At 40.8% G+C, this 23,117-nt stretch overlaps 1 protein-coding gene across 1 annotated transcript in view; it reads left to right on the top strand.

Moving 5' to 3' along the window:
- gabbr2 (gamma-aminobutyric acid (GABA) B receptor, 2) overlaps positions 1-23,117 on the top strand; it is a 977,227-nt gene that overhangs the window by 913,120 nt on the left and 40,990 nt on the right. Inside the window, exons 14-16 of the mRNA XM_073054235.1 lie at positions 13,359-13,469; positions 18,472-18,696; positions 19,759-19,941. Coding sequence (XP_072910336.1) covers positions 13,359-13,469; positions 18,472-18,696; positions 19,759-19,941 — 519 coding nt within the window. The remainder of the gene's footprint in view (positions 1-13,358; positions 13,470-18,471; positions 18,697-19,758; positions 19,942-23,117) is intronic.

Below are 23,117 nucleotides of genomic sequence, written 5' to 3'. Positions count from 1 at the left end.
TCCTTTTCATAATAACCATAATGATGATCTCCTACAATGTATCAACACCACTGTTCCCTCCCAACTGCAGTAATTTGTTTACTGATAAAATTCTATCATAGACAAATGCATAATCGTGCTATAAATGGAATTTCTTGATCACACTTTAATATGCTAGAAAATTAGATATAGTTCTTAATAATATTAACTTCATTAGTTGTTCTTTATTACATTCCCAAAACATATACAGACAGGATACTTTTGTGGATTAAATCTCAGTTTGATGATATTACAATATTAATGGTTCCATTGCAGTTTAGATCTAATGGTCTTCTATCCAAATGCTACATAATTCAAGTTTCTTGCATCATTATGCTCATGCCTGAGGCAGCAACCATTGAGAATGCAAACATGGATCATGTCTGTTCTATATTATGTATAGCACAACTTCACCTGGAAATATTCTTCAGCCTAAATTTGCTCTGGCGGCACTAAACTTCAAATTCGTGATGCTGGAAAAAGGACTTAAAGAACATTAGCCTAGAATTTAAATTTTAAGCTAACCAAAGCATCTTTGTGTTGCTACTTTTATCAAATGTTTGTGCAAAATAGAACATTATGCAAATAATTTCAATAATTATAATTAAGGATGCCACATTTGCACTACTGAAGAATATTGGGTCTTCATGTGTCACTTTGAAATAACAGAATATACAGCTGAATATTCAACGGAATCACTGTTTTTGAGAAGGAAGTGCAGCAGTAAACTGTTTCTAACCAAAGTAAGCTCTTTTCCTTTGGATATAACCATAAATATTGTCATAATTGGACTGAATTTTATTTGACATCTTCCAGTGATAGCAAATAAGAAGTAATTATTACAGGATCATCTCCCTGAGATTGTTAAATGCTCTGAATAAGTCACGGTTTAAAAAGTTACAGAGTAATTGATTATCTCCTTCTTCAAGAATAATACAGAATCTGGTTTCCTCTGAACCCATTAAAAAATTGAGAAATGATTATCACCTTTCATCCAGTGACAAAAATAAAATTATTCCATGAGTACTTAAAGGCTAGAAATTAACTTACAAGGCACGTTTTTTCCAGCATTAAAAATGCGAAATTGATTATAGCAAAAGAGCAAATTGGGCTGAGGATTATTTCCTGGTGAAGTTGTGCCACTCATGAAATTAGGTTGGATATGATCCACTTCAGCACTCTGAATGGTTGCAGGCCTCAGGCATGATGTCACTCATTGCCCAGTGCAAGTTGGTGCTTACACCGACATCAAATGGAGCTCTTGGGAACTAATTGGAGACTGAAAACAACTTCCAAGGTCCACAGCATGTTAAAAGTAACAGAGAGTCTGAACATCGATTTCTCTAACTTCAGGCAATTCCTACCCCCTCTCATTTCTCTCTTTTTCTGTTCTCCATTCTGATTGCCAGAAGTGCAGATTGCCAGCCCAACATCATCAGTTCCATCTCCCATAGTACACTAATAAACATACAGAAAGACTAGACTGGGCAGCTCGGTGGCATAGTCGTTAGCACAGTGCTTTACAACGAGTTCAATTCTCGCCACTGCCTCTAAAGAGTCTGTACCCTGTGAATGCATGGGTTTCCTCTGGGTGTTCTGGTTTCCTCCCACAGTCCAAAGCTGGTCATTGTAAATTGCCCGTTATTAAATTGTGGGTTGCTGGGTGGCGTGGCTCAAAGGACCAGAAGGGCCTGTTCCACACTGAATCTCAGTAAGTAAAAAAAAATAAAGCAGATGATGTGTACATTCCCCTGCATGGTGCACATTTCTAAGTGAACCATTAATTGAATTACTTCAGTGGCTTGCTCCAACATCTGTCTTTCTGGAAGAGTGGCACCAGGCTTAAAGAAATCTTACCTGAAAATACACATTTCCCTTGGTAAACTTCCACTCTGCTGCTGCAGACAGTTGCCAAGAGCTTGAACACTTTGGATGGCTGTCCTCCACCTGTGATAGTTGTTTGCCATTATAGCTGGTGCAGCCGAGAGTTGTGCATGACACATACATTTTAATCAGATTATAATGCAAAGGGTAAAAATATACGTGGAAATCCAGGTTGACCCTCTCATTATTATGAGCGTCATTGCCAGCCTGTTGAGATGCTGATCTTGACTGAGGGTTAGGGTTAGATGTAAGGCCTTCACCTTATAAGGTGAATTTATACCCTTATTTCAGCGCATGAGGCCCCATTGTTTTTTCTGCTTTAACTCAAGTGGAGGAGGTGAAGACCCTGAATCATTTTTCTCTTAACCCTACTTTAGCTTTGACCTCTAGGTAGAGTCCAGCTCACTTAGATGATCATATTCACATGGTTGATAGTGCAGAGAATGGGTTGTTTTGTGGTCTGTCTATGAGTATTTCAGATTTAACATATTTGTAGGAAAGAGTGGTATGCTGTTCTTCTTAACTTATCTATTGGGGCCAGGAAATTTTCTTACAACATAGAATGAGGTCATTTGGCCCATTGGATCCATGCTAGTTCTCAGAGCAACCCATCATTTCCCTTCTGCCACTCATTTGCTGTAACACACCTCACTGATGAACCCACCGTCAGTTTTTATGGGCTGGTGGGGTGGGAATCATCGAGATTTCAGAAGTAACTATAGAGAAACCCAAGTGATCACAGGGAGAAGGCACAAGTTCCACAGACAACCTTTCCTGTCAGTGTGAAAGTCAAGATCATTGTCAAGTGTATAAGCACAGGTGCATTGAGAAATTTACTTACAGCGGCATCATAGACACATACTGTCAGATAAGCAACATTCACAGGAAAATCATAAATTAAATATGCTAGGCACATATTTTACAGGAAAGAGTACTATCATAACAAAAAACAAAGACCATTTTAGATCAAGATTGATCCTGAATCATTGGAGCCTTATGTCCCTCCATAATTTAAAGCAGCTTAGTGCTCTGAACTTCTGATTTGTATGATATCATTGCAATTTTAATAAAGTATCCATTCAGGTCTGACCTCTCTGTCACACATACCTGAAGAGCGTCCACCATTTCTTCCGCTGTTCGCCCATTTACCTGTTTGCATTACTGCTCCATGTAAACCAATACTGACCAGAAGTGTGTATATGTGTGTGTTGTGCTGTTGTATATAGCTGTTCAAATGGTAGATCTACCATTTTTATTATCTTAGACTAAACAAGCTCGTCAGTTGGTCCACATTACATGCATATAGTTCGGATGGTGAAGGGAGTGAAGAAATGGATCATGGAAGATTAATCAAATCTCATGATAAAACATAAAATTGTAGTAATTCACCTTGGCAAATAGAACAATGGACTCTTACAGGGATGCTGGTGCACAGAAGATTTAGCATGCGGTCGATTTTCATTCAGCCCAAGTTGGAGCAAACGGTAGTTCCCACAGGCAAGCATCCCTACACAAGCAACAAGAAAGTTAAAAAAAGTTTAGTGTGCAAAATGGAATTTTTGTACTGCTAACATCTTGCAGGTTAAGATGAGGTGTTAGAAATACATGGTTTTAAGAGTTATCTGCTAAAGGTTTGTGAGAAAATCGGGCAAGTCCAAATAGACTACTCGTCCTAGCATTAAAGACCCAGGAGAACAGCCAAGAAAACTTTGAAATGGAAGATATCCTGAAGTGAATCCCACAATTTTTCACGAAGAGCCAAACATGTTCTAGCTTTGACAAAAGTTGAAGGTGACTACATTCTCAGATGCAGTAATGGGTAACATTGCAAAATTGCTGGTGAATCTGAAAATTTAACAGAAGTAATATTATTAGTGTTGCTAAGTATGTGCAAAACGCATGATTTTGGTTAAGTTTTCAAATATTTTAGATCAAGTTGTTCCTTTTAAAAGATGTAAAGATTCAATGTATTTAGCATTAGTTGGGAACAACTTTTGTTGTATTAAGGCTCTGGCCTGTATAAAGATTGTGACACAATTATATGCTCTCTAGCCATCAAAAACATTCATTCAAAGTTCTAGAAGCAGTTTGCCAAAGAGCCTTTAAAATACTGAATCACATCTTGATTGAGCTTGTTGCATCTATAAGTCTACACATTCTGCAATGGACTTTGGCAACAGTTAGGAACTCCCATTTTACAGTTTCTGAAGGTGTGAACTGAGTACTGAGATGATGTTGCTAGGCAAATAGTGTAATGAGATAAATTGCAAAAATATATCATTATTAAGATAGCTGCGGTTCTCTTGGTTTTAATAAACATTTAGAAGAGTATTTTTGTGAAGTGAATGGAGCGCCACTGAAAAGTAATTGTGCTTGAGGATTAGTGCTCCTGGCATATCATGCCCAGTTCTAAGTCATTAATGCTGATCATTTGTTTAGAAGCCTCAAGATGGGGTTTAAGTGAAAAACTGTAGCGTGCTTGCTAGCTGATGAGGTCTTTATTATTCTGATAGCCTCAGAGAATAGATGTTTTCAGTCCAGGAAAGAATGGAGCCCAGGATAATTTAAAATATTGAAAGAACTAGGCTGCAACAATATGGATAACCTTTTCATGATAGGTGGGTTTGTAAAAATAGCCTTGGGTTGCACAAACAAAGCTTAGATGTTAAGCTCTTTGTCATTAATATAATAAGTTTCAGTGACCCATCTTAAATTTGAATTGGGTTCAACATTCAATAGTGAGCTGAATGAATTTTTGAAAAGTACTAAAAGTGAATGTGTAAATAAGTGAGAACTGGGTTTGCACCTAATCTTTAGGAATTGGTTTCTGACCTGTTTGGAGCTCTGAGAGCAATACATCCAGTTTCATATTTCCTGAACTTTGAAAAGATTAATTCCAGTATGTTTTTTCTGGTCATTCCCAGGAGATTACACAACGACTACTGGAAGTGAGCAATGATTGTTATGATATTATATAGTGCAATGAATGTTTTGTGTGAGCACAATGAACCAGCAGTCTTTTCCTGCTCAGCTGTTTATGTGACTCTAGCCTTCTCTAATACAATGAAATAGTGATAGAGCTGATTTTAAAAATCCTTCCCAACACTATCTTTTATATCAGAGACTGACCACAACAAAAATAAGATTAATAAAGTACAGCTCTGTTCAATGCAAGAAAGCATGAAGTTGCATATTCCTAAATCAGCAATTTAGTTGATTATGGTACCGCTAGGTGACTCTGTCCTGAATTTAGCTTTCACAAAGGAACAAGCTACAAGATCCTATGAAAGAACCTTTCGAAAGAGTGAGGTTGGAGTGCTTATTCTCCAATTTGGAGAATAAGCACTTCAGAACAATTGGTTAAAGACCTGAATTCTGCTTGCACGCCACATAATATCAGAGCATCATAAACCGTTTAAATCACTGGACCTGAGAACTCATTGCATTTCTCTTCCATTTCCTGCCCTAAACTTCCATTAAACTGCCCCAATCTACAAAACTGACATTTAGAATGGAAGAACTGAATTTGTTTGTCAGTGACTTTGTTCCTCGATATTTAATTCAATGCACAGTGACATTGCAGTGCAGCAACCAACTGTTACAGAGAAGACACCATCTGCTACCAGATATTTGCATAGATTTGCATTGAATTAAAAGCTCAGGAACAAAACTCTCTTCTCAAAAGATCTGTCCCAACATGTGATTCTCCACATGGCATTACTCCACATTACTTCATCCCAGTTTTTCACAATATTATTCTATTCCTTTCTTCCTGATACTATCAGCTGCTTCCTCTCACACAAAGTGACGTTACTCACTTCAGTCGTTCCACACTGCGGCAAATCCCACATTGTAATCACAAAGACCCTCTCATACACCATTATTGGTAAAGCTCCTGGTTTTAGAATCTCCCAATTTTCTTAGTGTATTCAGACTTCGAAGTAATATCAGCTCGCCCTAAATTTATTCAAGCTGATCTACAGTATCTCATGAAAGGAATACAGTGAATTCTTCTTGAGAATGAATCAGATGTTGGAAGAGAATTTATCTGTACTTTCCAGTCTGAGACCAAGGACAAAAAATTGAAATAAAAATGTTTATCTTCTCTTCATGTAGATATGCTTAGAGCTTTGGTTGGCAATTATATAACGCTGTAAGTAATATTGACATTTATTGCACCATCTACATATGGAGTATGGTTGAAAGGTGCCAGCTAACAATATTATTAAAAATTCTGAGAGTCTAAGTCAAAGAAGCAATTTATTGAGACTGCAAGATATGGCAATGCATTTGACAGAACATTATTTTATGACTGGTCTAAGCATTTATTCATAACTAATTACCTGAACACTGACTACCCCATGCACTCAACCCCACTCAACATCATTGCATTTACTAACCAGGCTGTCAGACTTTTTGTTAGACAGTTAATTGAATTGTTCTTTACAAATGCTTTCTCTTTTGCTGTTGTCCTCTGAAGAACTATATTTTTAATGGACTCTAAATCTCAAACTGAAAGTCCATATTTCTCAAGTGTAACTAAAAACATGCTCTTATACAAAATGACCTAACAACAGCTGGCGATGCAGAGGAGAACTGGGAATTGTTGGCCAGGAAGGCTTATTGTGACGTTTCCACCTGCATTGTTTTCCTCTCACTTCACTCCATAAAACACAACCATTTGACCCTCACTGGCATGCTTTCCACTAATTACATTACTGCTGAGAAGAGGCAACAGGAATAATAGGACAACATCATAAGAGTCACTGCTAACCATGTGCCAAGGCTAAGGACCAACTCAGAATATTAGGAAAGCCTTTTTAAAAAAGCCAATAATCCTTAAAATCAAAGCTTTTTGGTCCATGTAAATGAGCTTTCTTCCCTTCTGGAGCTCCAACTGATGTCCATCTAAAGCCTCCCACTCACTTGAAGTAACAGTTCATTTTAGTGGTGATGAGCCTACAAATAAGCCACCACCCCCAAATCTTTCCAAACCCCCACCTCATCCTTCAAATCTCATCATTATATTCATACCCCCCAATACCCCCCTCCTTTCTCTCTTTCAACCCCCATTTCTCTTCTATCCCTCCTCCCACCCCCCTGCATTTACTCTCTTCTCCATATTTCCCACCCTGCCTTTCCAACCTTTGTCCATTTTCTCTCTCTTGGGATAAGACCACCAGTGATTCTCCTCCTGGTCTAACTACTGTATTGCTCATTGCCTGCAGCCATGCAAGAATGGCCATGAGACTCACCCTCCTCCAAATCCACCTCCTGCACCCCACCCCCCACCCCCAACCCCAGCACCCCTGGGAGGACCTCAGGAAATCATCAGCATCCATGCAATGATGTGTGATATTGCTAAGCCACGGCCACCCTGTGCTCTGTCAGTGTTGCTAAAGATAGTTTCCATCCACAGGGTTGGCAGCCCAGCACCACTTGTCCCATTTTGCTACCTTCACCTCCATCCTCCATTTTCCTGCACTTAGAAGTTGTGTCGTACCATTGCACCGAGCTGCACAATCCTCAGTGTTGTTCGATTTTTGCTCCCAAATGAGAGAAAAATGTGGACAGCTCACGACATTAATGCAACTTAAATGTGTAAATGATCTTAAGCTAGAAGAGGAGGCAAGCAATATAATTGAATTAAAACTGGTTTAATATAGAAGGATGTAAACTAAGCACAGGTAAAAATCTAATTATCAGTGCTTGTCATCACTGAGCTGTGTCAGTATTGCAAAACACAAAGCAAAAAAGCAACATGAGGTTTTTCTTTATAAACTCGATTCCCAAATGTCTAAGTTCGGCATAGTAGCAACCGACAAAGCAAATAAACCAAAAAGCACAACAAAATGCTGGAATTACTCAGCATTTTCTGATCTTGCAGCAGCATCTTAGAAAGCAGATGCTGATTCTAGAGTCTGATCTAAAACACTGATGTCAGAGAGACTCAGCAGCTCGGGATCAGAGTTAATGGTTCAGCTCAATCACCTTTAATCAGGAAAGTTGTAGAGTTTGAAAAAGCCTTTAAAGCAAGCTTTGCTGAAACCATATATCATACAGTTAGAACTATAACCATATAGTTAGAGCATCAGTTCAAATATTTTCAGTGAGGTTCAGGCAAGTTAAATAATGGGTCTAGAAATGTATTTGTGTACTATGCTGAGAAATGTAATTAAAACCCAAAGATAAGTCGTCAATGGCACTATACAAAGCTTAGTTCATTCTGGTTCTCTGTGCTCATTCAATGGTTTATGAAGTTCCTCATATCATTCCTCTGGCCCATACAATCTGCAAATTTGTGAATGCCATAATTTTTATCTTTCTTTGTAATCCTGAATTCACATCATCCATGATGCAGCCTTTGTATGCAGTTATAGCTTTCAAGGGAGAGAGTTAATTGATTCATGATCTTTGATTGAATTCCTAATGTTGGCAGTCTTTTCAAGCAATAGGTTTGCACACTCAACTAAGTCTGAAAGAGAGGAGTGTTCTTGTATTTACCCTTTTTGCCTATTTACCACTTGAACTAATGTCCATTGTTTTTGTTAAGCTATACTTCACCAAAATTCCTCTACCACTTTTATTGAGTTCCTGAACTGTAAATGTAATTACCCCAGATTTGTTCCATGAGGAGCCCCACTGAATCTCTCCTCACAAAATGAAATGGTCACATGTACATCTCATCACATGCTTATCCATTCCCAGGAGTTACTCCGAATTTCCACAGTTTTGAGTCTTAACAAGTTTTCCAACCACTTTAATGTGAAATCAAACTTGAATTGTGATTAACCCAAATCTCTAAAGAAGATACAACGAAGTGGTCTCTCCTCTCTTGAAGTTTTGTTTATATTAGATATTCAACACATGGGAAGGATTTATAATTTTTTAATACTGTGTTTTGGGCACGTTGGTATTTTAAGTAAGTAAGTATTTGTGCTAGTTAGTTAATTGGCTAATTTAGAAAAGCATTATTAAATTGCAGTGGAAATTTCAGAACAAACAGGAAATAATAAATAATGAATAATTTAAATGAGATTGCAATCTATATAAGCTAGATTTGGTACTGGCAAAATTTTCATTTGTCCTGTCCTGTTTAAATATAGAGCAACACTATGTCCTTAGGTCATTTGCATTATTTATAGTTTACTTGAAATTTTGGAATTTTTAATTTAATAGAAACTCTTTAATATTTATATGTTTACTCAGATTTGGTATATTAGGTAATTCTTGGATACCTGAAGTAAAAACAGAAACTATACATAAATCATTTTTTAATGTGGAAATTTCCCAACTAATTCCATCTTTTTGCTTTAAGTCTTAGAATAATAGAGCAACATTAGAACAGAAGTAGGTCATTTAATCCCTCAGGTCTACTGGACAATTTAATATGATTTTAATTGATCGGTGTCGTCAGATTCCTGCCTTTTAACCCTACATTTTTTTTAAATTAAAAATTACCAACAACGCATTTAAAATTGACAGAGCGGCATTTGCTGCTTGCAAATGAGACTTCTGCCTTTTCACTATCCTCAGAAGGTAGAAATTTAAACTGTTTGCCCCAACATAGATTTTCAGTCAGCAGAGAAAATATTCTTTGCATCAGCTTATCAATTCCACTCAACAATAAACTCTCAGACTGCTATATTCCAGACTTTGTAAACTCTTTTTGCAGTTTAACTCTGGGAATCCAGGTATGATTCTAATAAACCTATTTCCCTGTAAGGTCAGATGCAGCCCAGCCAAACATTTGCGTGACTCTGTCAAAACTTATAACCCTTCCTTGCTGTAAAGAACTGAAGTGTAATAACCTTTAATATTACCTAACTAGTTGGGATGAATTACATCAAAAACGCTTACATTTGACTTGCAGTGACTCCTGCTTTGACCTGTGGATGGGGAGGGTCTGATACTGTATCGCACATGAGACCTAAAGCACTGTGAGACAGAATCTCCTACCTCTATTTAAATCATGGACCAAGTACATTAGGGTGAGAATCTCCAGTGGACTATGGGCTACTTGTCTTCATCAGCAGGACATTGATTATAAAATCAGGGTGATTATGGTGAATTTTTTTTTAAATGTTCGTTAAATTACAGTAAAAATATTTTAAAACTTCCAGAAATATGAAGCAAGGATAGAAAAATGCTAAAACACATACCATGTGTGTTCTTGGAACATGTGAAATATTAACTAATTTTCTTTCCCTATCTGGTGCCTAACTTGCTGAGTATTTCTGACTTTTTATGTGTTTTATATTGGCTAAGCCATGACAGTGTACAGCTCCTGCACCACACTGTGGGAAGGATGTGATGACACTGGAGAAAGGGTAAAGGAGATTCTCCAGGATGATGGGGTGCTGGAGTGTTTCACTTCGGATGAAAAGCAGGGTATGCAGTTTTTATTTTCCCTGGAGGGAAAGGGGCTCATTGGGGAGCTGATTAAAGACTAGAGGGTCAGAAACACAGTAAATAGTAAGAAACATTTCCACACAGCTGAGGGGTCTGAAACCAGAGGGCATAGCTTTAAGGTAAGATGTGCGAGGTGTTACAACACGCACCTGCCCGTGCCTGCCTCCGGGGTTTAGACACTCTAAATCTCCAGAATATGGCTATCTGGCACAGCTCCTTTAAAGATTCAGGCCTGCCTCACTAATTGGCGGCCATGTCTTGGCTCCAAGGTTTTGATATTTAAAGAGCTCCTGAACTGAGTTTCGCTGTTCAATCATCGGCTCAACTTTGGATTCTTGTCTAGTGTCTAGTTTAGAACCCTGACTTCATTTCAGTCTCGTATTGTATATCAATTCTAGTCTTGGATACAGTAGCACTTGGGTCATAACCATCCTCGCCTAGGTCTATCACCACAGGAGATTTAGAGGGAGGTGAGCACATTTTCCTTTTAACTAGAGGCTGGTTGGAATCCAACATGCATTGATTAACGGAGTGGAGGCAGAGACTATCAGAAAATATCTGGATGAAACCATGTCATTGAAGACTATGGTAAATAGGGTAGGTATAGATGGGTACTCAGCAGTCAGTATAGGCATGATGAGCTGAAAGGTCTGTTTCTGTGCTCTTAACCCTGCGATCTACTCAAAATGTGGGTGTTGACAACTTTAGAAATGCTGTAACCACTGCGCCAAGCAAACGATTATAAAAGTACTCTATCTCAATGAACCCAACCTTTGAATTGTGGGCTGCATAAATCCTATTTATGGGTTTCTTCAAACCTTGTCCAACAATTGGTGATCTACTAATACCTGGAAAGCAGTGATTTCTTCTATTTGTATTTCCCTACTTGTGTTTGGTGGTTATGCTTTTCTCCCTAAAATGTTCTGTTTCAGATTTACTTAATTTTATATTAGGTGCAGAGCATAAAGTCATCCTGGAAGTGTGCTAAGGATAGGCTCAATATGTTCAAATTAACTGGGAAGAAAAAACTCAGGGTGTGTGAGTCATTAAGTCTTCACCCAAATTCAAGAGCAAACTAAAACCTGCTTCTGTAATTCGTAATTTGGTCCGTAAATAGGTTTTAATTTAAGTTTGCATCTGGGGCACAGAAGGTTTTCTAGTTGCCCAAACCTTAACAGATTTGTTAAGTTAGTTAGGGTTGCTATCATCTTGTTGTCTTAGAAAAGTAGCATCCATCATCAAACCACCCAGGCCATGCTCTTTTCTTACTGCTGCCATCAGGTAGAAGGTACAGATACCTCAGGACTCACACCACCATATTCAAGAGCAGTTTCTACCCCTCAGCCATCAGGCCCTTGAACAAAAGAGGATAAGTACACTCATTCTATTTCTGGTGCTCCCACAATCAATGATCTCACTTTAAGGACTTTTCATTTTGTTATTTCATGCTCTCGTTATTTATTGCTATTTATTTACATTTGCATTTGCACACCTTGTTGTCTTCTACGCTCTTGTTCCTTCATTGATCCGGTTTACAGTTACTATTCTATAGATTTGTATGCCCACAGGAAAACAAATCTCAGGGGCATATCTGTGACATGTGTACTCTGATAATAAATTTTACTTTTACTTTTGAACTTTGATCTGCTCAGGACCCAGCTCGATGAACACCTTGGCAAGTGAAATCTAAAGACCATATGATTTCCTTTCCTCTGTGCTCTCACCCATTATTCATAGCATTTAGACTTTCTAATCTAGAGTCACAGTTATCCATTAATAAAACATGACTCCATTTCAAAATCGGATGTCTTCACAGCTACACTGAATAATTCACTATTTTCTCAGCCATGTATTATTCTGAGACCCGGTCCTGAGAGGGAAAAGAAACGTCAGGCAATGCAGCAGATTCCAATGTAAAGTTTACTTTGTTCATCAGTAAATGAGTTATGGAAGAGGAAAAGAGAATAGAGAGAAAGTTAACAATCAACAAGATTGGATAATTGCAGGTTTTTGTTCACTGTAGATGCTCTAAAAATATTGGGAAATCGAAGATAGAAAATCCAGTAATGAAAGGTGCAGGGAATCATGGGGTAGGTCAATAAAATTCAGATACTATCAGAAAAAATGTTGGTATAAGGAAGTTTCCACTTGTCTGTCGGGTGATTTCTTACACTTTATCCAAGGATAGAACAAATTAAGGCATGATTATTTACTATAATGATTAATGTATGACATGAATGGAAAAAATGGATTTCCTTTCCAAAAACAATAACTTTACATTATATCTTATGAGAGAATTGGTAGGCTAACACAGAGGTTTACAAAATTTTTGGGGGGGCATAGATCAGGTCAGCCTTTTTCCTGCAGTAAGAAAAATACTAGAGGGCATAGATCTAAAGTGAGAGGAGTTAAGAATTAAAAGGGATATGAAGGAAAACTTTTTCACAGAATGTGGTTGGTAATTGGAATGAGTTACCAGAGGAAGTGGTAAAACAAGGTACATTTCAATGTTTAAAAGATATTTAGATCATAATAAGGATAGGAATAGTTCAGAGGGGTATGGAACAAATGCGGGCAAATGGGACAAAGTCAAATCGACAATTTGTTGAGAAGAATAAGATGGGCAAAAGGCCTGGTTCTATGCCCATTATAAGCATAGATACCTTAATCCACTACTCTAAGATGTAACAGATTTTACATTTGGAGCAAAAGCCTATGAAAGTGGTTGTCTGGTGAATAGATATCCACCTATGTGACATTGGAAGAGGTACAACAGGCTGCACACACATCTTACAACTTTAAGTTTGAAATTTATGATTGAGGCAGTGAAACATAAACATAATTGTCAATTTGCAAGTGACAATATTATTTCCAAAATTCACTTTTATCTTCAGCAATTTACTGGGATTATTCACACTGTATTCACACTGTGGCCAGTGCCTGACCCTAACAGAAGTTTCACCTCCCTAATATTACCAGGCAATTCAGCATGTTTGAACATTAATGAATATGGTGTCAAGTCTTAATGCATTTTGTTCTTGCAGCTGGACCCTGCTGGGAGAGATTTTTCAATCCGACCATTACTAGAGCACTGTGAAAATGCCAACATGAGTATCTGGCTGGGCATTGTATATGCATATAAAGGGCTCCTTATGGTATGAATTGCATTACTCATGTTTCTGCATGGTTTTGAGATGATTCACGTTTATTGTATTGTCCTTTTAAAGTGCAACTTGCATTTTCTTTGACGTTCCTCACTATATTTAAAAACTTCAGTTCAATTTGTGTCAGAGCTTTTGATCCTACACCCTTTTCTGTGTATATATCGGAGTTAACCCAGCAGTGTATACCTTCCATATCTGTCATTCCTATGCATTCTGAGCAATGACACCATCTCCCACTATCCCTCCGCACACAGTGCCTGTGGAGTCAACTGGAAACTCATCAACACTGCATTGCTGCAATTTTCTCAGCAGCGTTTCCCATGCACAGGATTTCAACGGTCTTCTGACTGTATTACAAATTTTAAACAAACCACACCTAGTTTTGTTCCCCTTTCGCAATTAGTTCTATCTGCCCATTTTTTCCTTTATAGTCTAGTTCCAGATTCCAGTATCTGCTGCTGCTTGGGTGTCCTCTAGCCACTAGCTGCCTTCTAGCCTCTGCCTCTATGACCACACACTCCTCCAGCACCTGGTTCCATCCCCAGTCTCTTCCTCCCCACTTCTCTCCCCCTTCCAACCTGTCTTCCCCTTCCCTTCTCTCCCCCGTCCAACCTGTCTTCCTTTCCCTTCTCTCCCCCTTCCAACCTGTCTTCCTTTCCCTTCTCTCCCCCTTCCAACCTGTCTTCCTTTCCCTTCTCTCCCCCGTCCAACCTGTCTTCCTTTCCCTTCTCTCCCCCTTCCAACCTGTCTTCCCTTTCCCTTCTCTCCCCCTTCCAACCTGTCTTCCTTTCCCTTCTCTCCCCCTTCCAACCTGTCTTCCTTTCCCTTCTCTCCCCCGTCCAAACTGTCTTCCTTTCCCTTCTCTCCCCCTTCCAAACTGTCTTCCCTTTCCCTTCTCTCCCCCGTCCAACCTGTCTTCCTTTCCCTTCTCTCCCCCTTCCAACCTGTCTTCCCTTTCCCTTCTCTCCCCCCTTCCAACCTGTCTTCCCTTTCCCTTCTCTCCCCTTTCCAACCTGTCTTCCCTTTCCCTTCTCTCCCCCTTCCAACCTGTCTTCCCTTTCCCTTCTCTCCCCTTCCAACCTGTCTTCCCTTTCCCTTCTCTCCCCCCTTCCAACCTGTCTTCCCTTTCCCTTCTCTCCCCCTTCCAACCTGTCTTCCCTTTCCCTTCTCTCCCCCTTCCAACCTGTCTTCCCTTTCCCTTCTCTCCCCCCTTCCAAACTGTCTTCCTTTCCCTTCTCTCCCCCTTCCAACCTGTCTTCCCTTTCCCTTCTCTCCCCCGTCCAACCTGTCTTCCTTTCCCTTCTCTCCCCCGTCCAAACTGTCTTCCTTTCCCTTCTCTCCCCCTTCCAACCTGTCTTCCTTTCCCTTCTCTCCCCCGTCCAAACTGTCTTCCTTTCCCTTCTCTCCCCCTTCCAACCTGTCTTCCTTTCCCTTCTCTCCCCCTTCCAACCTGTCTTCCCTTTCCCTTCTCTCCCCCGTCCAACCTGTCTTCCTTTCCCTTCTCTCCCCCTTCCAAACTGTCTTCCTTTCCCTTCTCTCCCCCTTCCAACCTGTCTTCCTTTCCCTTCTCTCCCCCGTCCAACCTGTCTTCCCTTTCCCTTCTCTCCCCTTCCAACCTGTCTTCCTTTCCCTTCTCTCCCCCTTCCAACCTGTCTTCCCTTTCCCTTCTCTTCCCCTTCCAACCTGTCTTCCTTTCCCTTCTCTTCCCCGTCCAACCTGTCTTCCCTTTCCCTTCTCTCCCCTTCCAACCTGTCTTCCTTTCCCTTCTCTTCCCCTTCCAACCAGTCTTCCCTTTCCCTTCTCTTCCCCTTCCAACCTGTCTTCCTTTCCCTTCTCTCCCCCTTCCAACCTGTCTTCCCTTTCCCTTCTCTTCCCCTTCCAACCTGTCTTCCTTTCCCTTCTCTTCCCCGTCCAACCTGTCTTCCCTTTCCCTTCTCTCCCCTTCCAACCTGTCTTCCTTTCCCTTCTCTTCCCCTTCCAACCTGTCTTCCCTTTCCCTTCTCTTCCCCTTCCAAACTGTCTTCCTTTCCCTTCTCTCCCCCTTCCAAACTGTCTTCCCTTTCCCTTCTCTCCCCCGTCCAACCTGTCTTCCTTTCCCTTCTCTCCCCCTTCCAACCTGTCTTCCCTTTCCCTTCTCTCCCCCCTTCCAACCTGTCTTCCCTTTCCCTTCTCTCCCCTTTCCAACCTGTCTTCCCTTTCCCTTCTCTCCCCCTTCCAACCTGTCTTCCCTTTCCCTTCTCTCCCCTTCCAACCTGTCTTCCCTTTCCCTTCTCTCCCCCCTTCCAACCTGTCTTCCCTTTCCCTTCTCTCCCCCTTCCAACCTGTCTTCCCTTTCCCTTCTCTCCCCCTTCCAACCTGTCTTCCCTTTCCCTTCTCTCCCCCCTTCCAAACTGTCTTCCTTTCCCTTCTCTCCCCCTTCCAACCTGTCTTCCCTTTCCCTTCTCTCCCCCGTCCAACCTGTCTTCCTTTCCCTTCTCTCCCCCGTCCAAACTGTCTTCCTTTCCCTTCTCTCCCCCTTCCAACCTGTCTTCCTTTCCCTTCTCTCCCCCGTCCAAACTGTCTTCCTTTCCCTTCTCTCCCCCTTCCAACCTGTCTTCCTTTCCCTTCTCTCCCCCTTCCAACCTGTCTTCCCTTTCCCTTCTCTCCCCCGTCCAACCTGTCTTCCTTTCCCTTCTCTCCCCCTTCCAAACTGTCTTCCTTTCCCTTCTCTCCCCCTTCCAACCTGTCTTCCTTTCCCTTCTCTCCCCCGTCCAACCTGTCTTCCCTTTCCCTTCTCTCCCCTTCCAACCTGTCTTCCTTTCCCTTCTCTCCCCCTTCCAACCTGTCTTCCCTTTCCCTTCTCTTCCCCTTCCAACCTGTCTTCCTTTCCCTTCTCTTCCCCGTCCAACCTGTCTTCCCTTTCCCTTCTCTCCCCTTCCAACCTGTCTTCCTTTCCCTTCTCTTCCCCTTCCAACCAGTCTTCCCTTTCCCTTCTCTTCCCCTTCCAACCTGTCTTCCTTTCCCTTCTCTCCCCCTTCCAACCTGTCTTCCCTTTCCCTTCTCTTCCCCTTCCAACCTGTCTTCCTTTCCCTTCTCTTCCCCGTCCAACCTGTCTTCCCTTTCCCTTCTCTCCCCTTCCAACCTGTCTTCCTTTCCCTTCTCTTCCCCTTCCAACCTGTCTTCCCTTTCCCTTCTCTTCCCCTTCCAACCTGTCTTCCTTTCCCTTCTCTCCCCCTTCCAACCTGTCTTCCCTTTCCCTTCTCTCCCCTTCCAACCTGTCTTCCTTTCCCTTCTCTCCCCCTTCCAACCTGTCTTCCCTTTCCCTTCTCTCCCCCTTCCAACCTGTCTTCCCTTTCCCTTCTCTCCCCCTTCCAACCTGTCTTCCTTTCCCTTCTCTCCCCCTTCCAACCTGTCTTCCCTTTCCCTTCTCGCCACTCCATTCTGCTCAGTCAGGTGTGAGGCCATGGAGTGACAGAGAGCAGAATGCCAGAGTAATTACTTAGTCCATAGATTTGTATTATATCACAGAACTGCCATATTCCTCCATTGTTATGCATTATACACAGATATAGAATGCTTCCTCCATTCACTATGCCTGCTCTATAATAAATTTTAAGGAATTGCATTAATTCACCATTATAAATGAGATGAACATCTTAAAGTTCAAAGCATAACAATTGGAATCAACAAAACAAAATGAGCAGGATTGGCAAGTTGTGAAAATGACACAGTCTGCAGATAGGTTGAGTGAGTGGCAGGAGGTTGTTTGGTGGGGTATAATGAGGGGAAATATGGGATAATCCACTTCAGAAGGAAGAATGTCTAAGGAAATTAATGAGACTACAAGATGTACAAAGGGATCAGGGGGTTTAAATACATGAAACAAAAAGTTGACTTTCAAGTATAATTGGGGAAACTAATGGAATGTTGGCTGAGAAACAGAGTATAAAACAAGGAAATGATGGCTTTGGGCCTGTATTCACTGGAATTTAGAAGAATGAGGGAGTGACCAAACTGAACAAGTCGAATGGTGAGAGGACTTGATAGAGTGGATGTGGAGAGGATGTTTCCTATGGAGAGGGAGTCTAGGACCAAAAGATGTAGCCTCAGAATAGAGGGGTATCCTTTTAGAATGGAGATGAGGAGAAATTTCTTTAGCCAGAGAGTAATGAATTAGTCGAATTATTTGCCCCAGGCAGCTGTGGAGGCCAAGTCTTAATGTATATTTAATGCAAAGGTTGATAGATTCTTGATTGGTCAAGGCATGAAAGGATACAGGCAGAAGGCAGGAGATTGGGGTTGAGAGGAAAAATGGATCAGCCATGATGAAATGGCATAACTTTGCTCCTATATCTTACGGTCTTATGGAACGTTTTGAAATTTTACCGGACACCGGAGAGAACATACATGGAGTACCATATAGAGCTATGGTCACATTAGAGGAAGGGTCTGCTTGCATTTTTGGTTAGCACAAAGAATGTTTATTGGGCTGATGTAAAGCCAGGTGTGTAAATCCAGAATAAGTTGTCGCTTGTTTCAGCTAGAACTGAGGACAAATTACTCCTCTGCAGTTCCAAGATTCAAAGTGTTTCGGAGGCTGTGATTGAATACATTCAAGATGGAGTCGATAGAAAATTTAAACAATAAAGGAATCAATAAAGAATAGCGAGAGAAGAGAAAAGTGGTGTTGAAACCTAGGTTGTATCACCCATTTTCTTACTGAATGGCAGGAATGTCTTGAGGGGCCAACTGCCCTGTTCCTATTTCTTATTTTCTTTGCTACTTAATTCTCTGTCATTCAATATTTTTCCTCTGTGTTCATGGTTATTATAGGATTTCATTTAACCCATTCGAAAATAATGCTTTGTTTTTCAACTGAGCGTCCATCTGTTTAATTAAACTAAATTCGCTGCTAAGTTAATGTATTAAGCATATGTCTAATAATAATGCAATCTGTAATTTCTGAAGTTTACATTAATACTGAATTAAAATTTGATTTGCCTTCCATTTTCAGTTGTTTGGATGTTTTCTTGCTTGGGAAACTCGGAATGTGAGCATCCCTGCCCTAAATGACAGCAAGTACATTGGTATGAGTGTGTATAATGTGGGAATCATGTGCATTATAGGAGCTGCAGTTTCCTTCCTAACTCGAGACCAGCCAAATGTCCAGTTCTGTATTGTTGCTCTGGTCATCATTTTCTGCAGCACCATCACTCTGTGCCTGGTGTTTGTGCCAAAGGTATGTGGAATAAGAAATTGTAGTAAGTTAATGTCATACTTGTGCTCTCATAATTTCATATTGTGCTCAAGTAGTTTTCTAATGCCCCAATTATAAGTTTAAGCTGAACATTCAGTGGCAGAGCCTCACCTGTTTGTGAATGCTGGACAGCATGAAGACAAGTGCATCAGTAACTCCTCCTTGAGTGGAGGTATTGAGGAAAATAATACATACCTACTTTGATGAATGCAGAGTTCCTCAATAAAATTTTACATTTCCTTGTGGAAACGTCTGCGGAGAAGTTAGAAACACTTCACATTATTCGCAGAACTTGACCTTGCAGGTATAAATAATGTTGTGTTAACTCTATATTCCATGCTTCCACAATGGTGTTACAATCCCTCATGTGGTTCACTGAAGTAGCATGCAGAGTGTGTGGAAACACAGAGCTGTAAAAAGTGTTTCTGCTTCATTTAAACTTCTCAGAATGCACATTACAGGCATTGACTTTATGCCTATTGACATATACTGAGTAAACTCGTTTAAGTCACAAGTGTTTTTAAATATTGATTGCATTGATTCTGAAAACCCAGTAGATGAAGATGTGACATCCATCTCTGGCCTCAATCTGTAACTCTCTTCAGTCATCGAGTGCATCAACTCTTTAATTGTTGGAGATGCTTCAGAATATTTATACTTATGGTCTTCTTCACTATTTTCTACAGTATGTTGCAATGAGATGAGTAATTGTTTCCAAGTTTCTCTCCTATTGCAGTAACACTTAGTTATACCTGAACCAACCCAAAAATAAATCACGATGATTCCCAAAGTTAAATGTTCGGTGTCTCTGCCAGCTTACCCCTAACCAACAGATGCATTCCTCCACTGGATAACCTTCCAAAACAAAACCATCCTGAGCTGAACTTGCAGAAATTTTGCTACTAACCATAAACCTGGGGTTATTGGGTCCTGGGCAGTTTTCTGGGATTACAAAACTACAGTATACCTGAATATCCACAATATTTTACAATAATAATTTGACATATTGCTTTAAACCTTTCCTTCCTGATTTTCTTCCTGCAGCTGATTACGTTAAAAACAAACCCAGACGCAGCCACGCAAAACAGGCGATTTCAGTTCACCCAGAATCAGAAGAAAGAAGATTCAAAAACATCCACTTCTGTAACAAGCGTAAACCAGGCAAATACCTCTCGACTTGAGGGATTTCAGACTGATAACCATCGTCTGCGGATGAAAATCACAGAGGTACTTACTTTACTCTCAAAAAAATCTGCTTTTCTTCAAAATGGACTTTGCAAACAGTTTAAAACCAAAGCTGTTGTGATTTTTTAGAGACTATCCTTAAAGTTTGGAAACTGATAAAATTATCACGAATATTTGTGTGATAGAGAAAGAATTAACAGCTACACTGAGGCAAAGTGGATACAGAGATAACAAATTTTATTAAATTCCTTAAAGTCCCCTTAAAGGAATAAATCAGGAATTCCCATAAGTAAGTCCGTTGGCCTTTGAAGGTGTACTCACACAGATAAATTGTCAGGAACTGCTGAACTTAATTAATTAATTGACAGAGTGGGACCTTCCGGCTGATCGAGCTGCACAGCCCAGCGATCCCCCAATCTACTCCTCGCCTAAGCATGGGACAATTTACAATGACCGATTAACCTACCATCCGGTACATTTTTGGAACGTGGGAGGAAACCGGAGCACCTGGAGGAAACCCACACAGTCACAGGGAGAACTTACAAACTCCTTACAGGCAGCGGCAGGAATTGAACCCGGGCTGCCTATACTGTAAAGTATTGTGCTAACCACTCTGTACTAATCATGCCACCCCGTGCTAAGCTGATAGGCAAATGCTTACTCTATAACGGTGCTCTGTGAAAGCTGGAAATATTCAGGAGGTCAGGGAAGAGGAAAAAAGGGGTTAATTTTTCATGTCAGGTAGAAAAAAATATAATAGACTGGAGCAAGTACCATGCAGGAACTGGGAAGGGGATGCAGGAACAAAATCTGAGAGAGTAACGTGCAGAAGTGATAATAGTCTAAGGCAGGGTTTCCCATCCTGGGGTCCACAGACTCCTCGGTTAATGGTGGGGGTCCGTGGCTTGAAAAAGGTTGGGACCACCTGGACACAGGCAAAATAGGATAGTTCTGATGAAAGATCATCAGATATAACAGTGACTCAGCTTCTGTGTTTTTGGACATTGCCTGCCATGTTTTTCTGCTTTTATTGCAGATTAAAATCAAACTTTGGGCCAAAGTGGGGTGTGGATGTGCATATGGGAAATGACAATTACAGTTGGCTCTTGGAAAATTTAGGCATAGTGATTATGATGTGAAATAGTTGAATTTAGTGCTAGATCTGAAAGTTTGTAAATTGAGAGCTTACGCCATGCTTTATTGGATGTTTGGAAGACTGACGTTAGAGAGCAAAATAAATATAGAGTAAAAAAAAAAGAAGTGTCAGGCTATTGAAGGTTTGAGATTAGGCATGTGCACTTGGCGGAGGTGTCTCAGAAGTATTTACATTTGACCTCCCCACTTTCTTTTCATTAGTGTGAACTTCAATAAAAGAAATGTTACAAGATCATTGTTTTGCATGGATGTGGTGTTCAGGACATAAGTAGGTAGATATTCAAAGCACTGAGGAACAAATGTTGCATCTTCTGTATCAGTACAAGAACATAGGTGGGAAGGGATGGGCTTGTTGGAGGGACTAGGCAGTTAAGTAATCTGCTCTTTAGGGAATGATCCCTGTGCTGAACTGCTAACTTGCTCCACCCCACTTCCTCTGAATTTGCAGCACTCCTTTCTCTGAAATCCAACCTACAAATCAACACAAAACCTGTTGACAAGGGTGCCACTGCTGCTATTTGGAAAAAAAACGACCTCTATCTTATAGCTGATAATACAGAATCTGAGGCCACAAACCAGGCACGCCCAGGATCCTCTTCAGTTTGCATATAAGGAGAAGGTGGGAGTGGAGGATGCTATCACGTATTTGCTGCACAAATCACTCTCTCACCTAGAGGGGGTCAGTTGTGCTGTGAGGATTACATTCCTTGACTTCTCTAGTGCCTTTAACACCATCCAGCCCAAGATCTTAAGGCACAAACTAACGGAGATGGGAGTAGACTCTCACATGGTGGATTGGATAGTGGACTACTTGACAGATAGACCTCAGTATGTGCAGTTGGGAGACTGTAGGTCTGACACGGTGGTCAGCAGCACAGGGGCGCCGCAGGGAACCGTACTCTCTCCGGTCCTGTTCACCCTGTACACATCAGACTTCCAATATAACTCAGAGTCCTGCCATGTGCAGAAGTTCGCTGATGACATGGCCATAGTGGGGTGTGTCAGGAATGGACAGGAGGAGGAGTATAGGAAACTGATACAGGACTTTGTGATATGGTGCAACTCAAACTACCTGCGTCTCAATATCACCAAGACCAAGGAGATGGTGGTGGACTTTAGGAGATCTAGGCCTCATATGGAGCCAGTGATCATTAATGGAGAATGTGTGGAGCAGGTTAAGACCTACAAGTATCTGGGAGTACAGTTAGACGAGAAGCTAGACTGGACTGCCAACACAGATGCCTTGTGCAGGAAGGCACAGAGTCGACTGTACTTCCTAAGAAGGTTGGCGTCATTCAATGTCTGTAGTGAGATGCTGAAGATGTTCTATAGGTCAGTTGTGGAGAGCGCCCTCTTCTTTGTGGTGGCGTGTTGGGGAGGAAGCATTAAGAAGAGGGACGCCTCACGTCTTAATAAGCTGGTAAGGAAGGCGGGCTCTGTCGTGGGCAAAGTACTGGAGAGTTTAACATCGGTAGCTGAGCGAAGGGCGCTGAGTAGGCTACGGTCAATTATGGATAACTCTGAACATCCTCTACATAGCACCATCCAGAGACAGAGAAGCAGTTTCAGTGACAGGTTACTATCGTTGCAATGCTCCTCAGACAGGATGAAGAGGTCAATACTCCCCAATGCCATTAGGCTTTACAATTCTACCGCCAGGACTTAAGAACTTTTTAAAAGCTATTATTAATGCTTTTTGAGATGGTGATTTAGACGCATATCATATTTTTTTACTGAGTTAAGTATTGTATGTAATTAGTTTTGCTACAACAAGTGTATGGGACATTGGAAAAAAAGTTGAATTTCCCCATGGGGATGAATAAAGTATCTATCTATCTATCTATCTATCTATCTATCTATCTATCTATCTATCTATCTATCTATCTATCTATCTATCTATCTATCTATCTATCTATCTATCTATCTAGAGTCTAGAATCTTTCTAGCTCCTCTTCCTATCTCCCTATGGATCACAATTGCACTATTAAACATCAAGCATCTTTTTCCAAACTGTGGCTGATCTCATTTTTAGAGATGTTTTCTTGCATACTCCACAGTCTATT

Source organism: Hemitrygon akajei, chromosome 8, assembly GCF_048418815.1.
Source record: "Hemitrygon akajei chromosome 8, sHemAka1.3, whole genome shotgun sequence".
Lineage (NCBI taxonomy): Eukaryota > Metazoa > Chordata > Chondrichthyes > Myliobatiformes > Dasyatidae > Hemitrygon > Hemitrygon akajei.
This window is presented reverse-complemented; position numbering and strand designations above follow the sequence as displayed.